Here is a 7,426-nt window from a genome sequence, read left to right on the forward strand (position 1 = left end):
TAACGTCTCTGATGCTTAACACCTGTTTAACATATCCTGATTCCCCTGTACACAGTGGAGATGTCTAGATTAGATTAGATTAAATTAGATTAAAATGTATTGTCATCATATAGCACAAGTACAGTACCACGAAAAGAAGTTTGCCATCCAACCAAATCCAACCAGAGTGCAAATGTAGCAGTAAAGTCCAACAGCAATATACAATGTACAAGTGATTAAACTGGGTACAAAATATACAAATGAGTACTACTGAGTCTAGTGCTAATCAGATGTATGTAGCCTACAGAGTTGTAGTATAATATTTACAGTGATACAGGTATAAAGACAGTATGGTAGTAGTAAGTCATACTGTCCAGCAGCGTGACTAGTAAGAGTAGGATATGTACAGATATAGATATAGCATCTACAGATATGCAAAAGGACTATGTGCATGTAAATACAGACAGGTGTGGATATATATATATATATATATATATATATATATATATATATATATATATATATATATATATATATATATATATATATATATATATATATATATATATATATATATATATATATATATATATATATATATATATATATATATATATATATATATATATATATATGTGTAGTGAGAATAAATATATATATATATATGGTATATACAGCATTTGTACATTGTTTAGAATAATGTCTAACCGTCTCCAAAGATCTACAGCTTCCAGGATATGCTTGTTGCTGAAAACCCCAACCTTGTCAGCAAGATTGTGATTGGCCAGAGCTACGAGGGCCGTCCGCTTAATGTGCTCAAGGTAAGTGGACACTGATTAAAAAAAACGCCATCTGGCTACTTTATTGATTATAATAAATCCACCTGACATTTTCTCTACTGTATTTCTCTATTTCCAGTTCAGCACTGGTGGAACCAGTCGCCCTGCCATCTGGATTGACACTGGGATCCACGCTAGGGAATGGATCACCCCGGCCAGTGGGACCTGGTTTGCTAAGAAGGTGATAGGGCTGAGCCCAAATGTTCAAACGTTCGGACCTTCATTCGTTACGTTGGCATTCGAATTCTAAATATAATTTTTTTTTTATATATAATTTTTTATTTATTTATTATAATTTTTTGTGTCTATTCATTCTGTTTAAACCAATGGGGGTTTTCTTCACAGTTGCAGATAAAGATTAGGCTACACTAATATTATAATATTAAAAACTGAGTTATATTCATTAAAGAAAGTTGATTTAATAAAAGAAAAATACTAATTTAATCAGATGAATCACTTTATTCAAATTGAGGATTTAGTTTGAGGATATTTATATAAAAAAAATTTGAATCCCAAAAAACAGGCTTCGGGGACAGCCTTAGAAGGTGATGGACGGTACTGTACTCTCTATGTTCAGTACTGTACTCTCTATGTTCAGTACTGTACTCTCTATGTTCAGTACTGTACACTCTATGTTTAGTACTCTATATGTTCAGTACTGTACTCTCTATGTTCAGTACTTTACTCAGAGATATGTTCAGTACTGTACTCTCTATGTTTAGTACTGTACTCAGAGATATGTTCAGTACTGTACTCTCTATGTTTAGTACTCTATATGTTCAGTACTGTACTCTCTATGTTCAGTACTGTACTCTCTATGTTCAGTACTCTCTATGTTCAGTACTGTACTCTCTATGTTCAGTACTTTACTCAGAGATATGTTCAGTACTGTACTCTCTATGTTCAGTACTCTCTATGTTCAGTACTGTACTCTCTATGTTCAGTACTTTACTCAGAGATATGTTCAGTACTGTACTCTCTATGTTCAGTACTCTCTATGTTCAGTACTGTACTCTCTATGTTCAGTACTTTACTCAGAGATATGTTCAGTACTGTACTCTCTATGTTCAGTACTCTATATGTTCAGTACTGTACTCTATATGTTCAGTACTGTACTCTCTATGTTCAGTACTGTACTCAGAGCTATATTCAGTACTGTACTCTCTATGTTCAGTACTGTCTGTACACGATTAGACTTTTCTTTTCTTACATTCACCACTTTTAGCTCTATGTTAGCCCTATTTTAGCTCTTTTTTAGCCCTATGTATTTGTCCCTCTTGTTTTTAACACATACTAAATAAGTGTATGTTATGTATTAACTGTTTCCATTAACTGTTTTTAAATTGCTGTTATGCTGTGATGGACATCTGAATCTCCCCTCGGGGATAAATAAAGGTTTTCAATCAATCAATCTATGTTTTTAAAGGGATATTTCACTCTGGTGGTAGAACTCAGAAATCAGCAGTCTTACCTCTAGCTAAAGTCATCTACCAGTAAGCTAGCGACCACTGCTGTCCCTGTCGTCCGCTGTCAACACCACCGCTCCTCCCAGGTGTCAGGCTCCTCATTCACTTCCGTTCATTTTGAGGACAAAGTCTAAATATCATACTTCTGAAGTATAAACAAACTATACAGTAATATTATTCCGTAATATTATAATATCGTAACAATAATAGCAGTGGTCACTCGCTTTGTAGATGCACTTACAGTAGAAGACTGCTGAAACTTGAAGAATTCTGCTAAAGTGAAATATCCCTTTAACCCTTATGTGGTGTTCTGGTCAGTAGGCCCCGTTTTCATTGTTTACTAAAAGAGAAATGATACAATGAATAATCTTTTACAACCTGAGACTCACAGTAACAAAAACACAAATACCACACAAGGGTTAACTATATCGGTGATTATGGACTGACATATTCTGAGTGTAGACTGTTAAAAACCCTACAATTATCCAGCACTGTTCTTGGGTCAGATTGTGACAGAGTACGGACGTGACGCCTCCCTCACTGCAATCCTGGACAGAATGGACATTCTTCTAGAAACGGTGGTCAACCCTGACGGCTACAGCTTCACCCACAACAACGTATGTCTTTCACAACCCCTCCCATTCAACCATTTGTTCTACGCTGACATGCTATGAAGATCTATGAAGTACAGTAGTGAAAACAAAAAGCTGTGATTATGTGGTTGACGTGTTTCTATACAGAATCGTATGTGGCGTAAGACCAGGAAGCCCAGCCCTGGCTCCTCCTGCTACGGAGCAGATGCCAACAGGAACTGGGATGCTAGTTTTGGAAGTATGCTGTTAACATATCCACATTTATGTAAAGCGACTTACAAGTTCTGTACAACAAGTCTGCACTTTATGTGCTCATTTCATTTCAACAAAGTGGCCTGTTGGGATGTTATATCCTAATGTGAAAAACTGTGATTTTATATGTCTGCACTTTATGTGCTCATTTTACCCTTGCTATTATTTTACTTATTTTTACTTTTATTTCTACGCCCCACTATCCGCTGGGTGCATACTATGACCGTTAGTTTTGTAATAGATTACAGAAATTCAAGAAGCCAATTGGAACGTGAGGTTCCGATATGATTTTGATTAATATATCTGCAATATTTTATCCCACTTTATGCTTTGCTCTTGCTGCTTGTTTTACACTGATTTTAGGTCTTATTTCTTACTGATGTAAAGCACTTTAAACTGCAATCCCCTGTATGAAAGGTGCTATACAATACAAATGAAGTTATTATTATTATTACAAGTCAGCAGGAAGGGTACAACTGGCAGCTAAAAGTCAGTAACATTGTTCATCAAACAGTGTTGAACTTGAGTGCTACAGTCTTGGGTGCATAGTAGTATAGACATTATTATAAGATATAACATATTATAACGTAAATGAATTACATAAATGTACTGTATGAACTGTACAGCATAGACACCAAGACGTATTCGAATCTGTCAAGGTTCAAGCTTATTACTTACTGTATTACATAATTATAAAAATGTTCTTGGAAAGGGAACTTCCAGGTGAAAGGGTAATATCACTTTAATAAGGCTCGTTTTTGCCCGAATGGTACATTCGAAACAGTTCTGTTTTCCCTGCTACAGCTGCTGGCTCAAGTGGCGACCCCTGCTCTCAGTTTTACCGTGGACCCTATGCCAACTCTGAGTCTGAGATCAAGTCCATCGTGGACTTTGTGAAGTCTCACGGTAACCTGAAAGCCTTCCTAAGCATCCACAGCTATGGACAGATATTATTGTATCCCCATGGCTACACTAGTACCCCTGCTGCCGACCAGAGAGACCTGGTAAGTCCAGAAGACACATGTATATCATGACTTTTGGAAAACTGGAGAGCAAACTGATTTGTACGGTCTAAATTGACCCGACACAAAAAACAAAAACACTTAAATACTTTATATTTATTTTTAAATATCTTTTTCTAAGGTTAGATTGCAATGTTACCGTATCATTTATAATAGTTTGCCATTTTGCTACAGGACGATCTTGCCAGGAGGGCCACCACCAGCCTTGCCTCTCTTTATGGAACTACCTACAAATATGGCAGCATTTTTAAGACCCTCTGTAAGTTTAACAATCAATATCAAAGTCTGAATCTTATTATCGTACATAAATTATAAAAATGTATGTAAATGTTTTTTTTTTCTTAAATACCTTATATGGATACTTGTTAGAACTGTTGAACATTGTTCCATATTCAAACCTGTGCTTCTCCCAGATCAAGCCAGTGGCAACACCATTGACTGGACCTACAACCAGGGCATCAAGTACTCCTACCTGTTTGAGCTGAGAGACGGTGGCCACTACGGGTTCCTCCTGCCAGCCAGACAGATCCTGCCCACTGCCAAGGAGACTTGGCTGGGTCTCATGGCCATCATGGAGCATACCAAGGACAACATGTACTAAAGCAACACAATCTCATCCAAATACATCAGTAAATAAAGTACTAATTGGCCACAGGAAAAGTATACATATTGTACGTTATGTTATAGCATAAGTAATATGTATGTATTGTATTGGCAAAAGTCTTATGTACAATGTGTAGCTATTATTACAAATTACGCATTCAAGTTATGGAAGAATCAACAGGCAAAGCCCTCAAAGTCATGTCTGATGTTGCTTCCATGCACACAACAAAGACCATTAAAAAATGCACTCCTATGTGTATTGTTAATGGTAATCCTATACAGAGAACCCCTTTTTATGATCAGTTGGAGCTCCCCTTTGCTCCTGGGGCTGAACTAAAGTGTGGCGTAGTCTGACGCTCCAGTCCAACTTGTTGTAATAACATTAGGCTCATAATGGGTCTCATTCTCCAACGGACTTACGACAAAAAGGGCTTTCTCTTAGGGCCATTTGAGACCTTTTCGGGCAAGACATGATTATAGACAATATATTATAATATAATATTAATTATATATGTTTTATTGGGACGGTTGGTGAATCCCCAAATCGTCCCGAAAAGGTCTCAAATGGCCCTAAGAGAAAGCCCTTTTTGTCGTAAGTCCTTGGAGAATGATTGTCTCTCATGGTTTTGTCTGTAAATACTAATTGTTTCAATAAATGTATATTCCAAGTGTCATGGATTAGGATAGGGTTAGCACGAGAAGCAGGATGATAGCCACCATTCAGTAGTCTCTTGTGGCCTATTCATTAACCCTTTCACTGCCACACGACAGAAGGTTAACCCTTTACTATCACACAACCGACGTCGAAAGGGTTAACCTTCTGTGAATCGTCGCAGTGAAAGGGTTAACCGTTTTGGTAGTGCGGCAGTGAAAGGGTTAACACAGTGTAACTAATGTAGTAATGTGTACATTCAGTAGTCTCTTGTGGCCTATTAATTAACACAGTGTAACTAATGTGTACATTCTGTCTCGTGTGGCCTATTCATTAACACAGTGTAACTAATGTGTAACATTCATTATTAAAAATAAAACACAATATACTCTCTTATCTTTAAGGTTTCAGCACAATTCACTCACCATGCCTCTTTAGGTCTTTTAAGCCCTCAGCTGAGTGTTATGTTCTACTGGCCTCAATGAAATCGTCATACTTTTCTGTTGAATAAAAAAAAGACACACAACAAATTGTATGTAACAACCCAAGGTAGTTAAGGTATCGTCATGGTCTCACCCTTTGTGAAAAGCGATTCAGGGAGTTTTACGGAAAAGGGACTACTGAGACACAAGAAGACAGTAGGACATGAAAAGAGTTGGTCACGGTACGTACAACACAATTGTGGTAAATGCAGGCTAAGTAAACACATGCTTAGCTTGTACCCTAGCTCCTCAAAAAAAACATACACTAAGATCCCTCTTTGACAAAAGTGTCCACATGAAATATGACCATAAAATCCTTGCATATTGACATTTTTTTTCACTTTTCTTTTGCTATACATCTTTTAACTAACTTCAGTCCTGATTTTAACTACCAAATATTCATTCATTTATAGAACGTTTTAACAGATCTCACATTATTAGGAATATAATAAACCCTTACAAACCCTTCCTAATAGTTCACAGCACTACGGTATGTGTACAAAGTAATTAAATAGCGTGTAAACGTGTTCATTTTGAAAATTTTTTACAGATTGACGTTGTTGGATTTCCAAATTTTCATTGATTATTTAAATTCTCCTAATATTCAACTAAATGTAAATGCAGCCATGTACAAACATTAGAAAAATAGAAATTCCAGGGGCGGCTGGGTGGCGCAGCGGACATTGCGCTCGTCACCAACGCAAGAGACACCGGGTTCGAATCCGGCTGTCGGCGTTGCCTCCGGCTTGGGCCGGCCGTCATACTAACTCAATTGGCGGGTGGAAGTCGATGGGTGGTAATCTGGACGTTGTGGACAGCGACTCCTACAGGTCGGTTGGCGGACGCCTGCACAGCAGAGACAGGAAATGGCGGGGGCAGTGTGAGCCTCCCACGCGTTACACCTCGCCACTGAGAGTCCGTGCTGGCCGGTGAAAAGATGTGACAGGCTGCCTCCTCGTGTATCGGAGGGGACACGTGATGCAAGGCTTCTATCCTCCCTACAACCAACCAGTGGGGGGCATATGCGAGCAACGTTCAAGACAGGGGAGGGTAGAATTGGCACAGTGAAATTGGGATGGGAGAAAAATTGAAAAAGAGGAGAAAAAGTGGATACAAAAAATATATATATATAGAAATTCCAAATAAAGATGTCCTTCGGTCTGCCTCTCTTCCTCCTGCCCTGTGGGTTCCATGTCAGCGCCCGCTTTGTGATTTCTTTCTTCTGAGTGTGTGACCTATCCACTTCCACTTCCTCCTCCGGATTTGAATTTCTATAAGTATCCCGTGGGTGAGTTCCCACAGGTTGGCGTTAGAGATGGTGTTGGGCCAGTATATTCCCAGGAGGCGTCTGAGGCACCGGTTGGTGAAGGTCTGCAGCTTGTTGAGTATAGTGGTGGTGGTTTTCCAGGATTCCGAGCCATATAGTAGAGTGGTCTACGTTTGAGTTGAAGATTTGTAGCTTGGTCTTGAGTGACAGGTTTTTTGCCTTCCAGATAATGTTTAGCATGTTGATATCGTCCTTGCCTTTCCAATCCTGG

At 38.4% G+C, this 7,426-nt stretch overlaps 1 protein-coding gene across 1 annotated transcript in view; it reads left to right on the forward strand.

Annotated features, from left to right (window-relative positions):
* LOC311245257 (carboxypeptidase A1-like) overlaps positions 1 to 4,752 on the forward strand; it is a gene marked incomplete at both ends in the record, with an annotated part of 17,028 nt that extends 12,276 nt beyond the window's left edge. Inside the window, 7 exons of the mRNA XM_084335092.1 lie at positions 699 to 800; positions 898 to 999; positions 2,791 to 2,901; positions 3,025 to 3,115; positions 3,934 to 4,133; positions 4,326 to 4,410; positions 4,565 to 4,752. Coding sequence (XP_084191218.1) covers positions 699 to 800; positions 898 to 999; positions 2,791 to 2,901; positions 3,025 to 3,115; positions 3,934 to 4,133; positions 4,326 to 4,410; positions 4,565 to 4,752 — 879 coding nt within the window. The remainder of the gene's footprint in view (positions 1 to 698; positions 801 to 897; positions 1,000 to 2,790; positions 2,902 to 3,024; positions 3,116 to 3,933; positions 4,134 to 4,325; positions 4,411 to 4,564) is intronic.
* Positions 4,753 to 7,426: the final 2,674 nt, after the last annotated feature.

Source organism: Notolepis coatsorum, assembly GCF_963971535.1.
Source record: "Notolepis coatsorum genome assembly, chromosome: 18".
Taxonomy (NCBI): Eukaryota; Metazoa; Chordata; class Actinopteri; order Aulopiformes; family Paralepididae; genus Notolepis; species Notolepis coatsorum.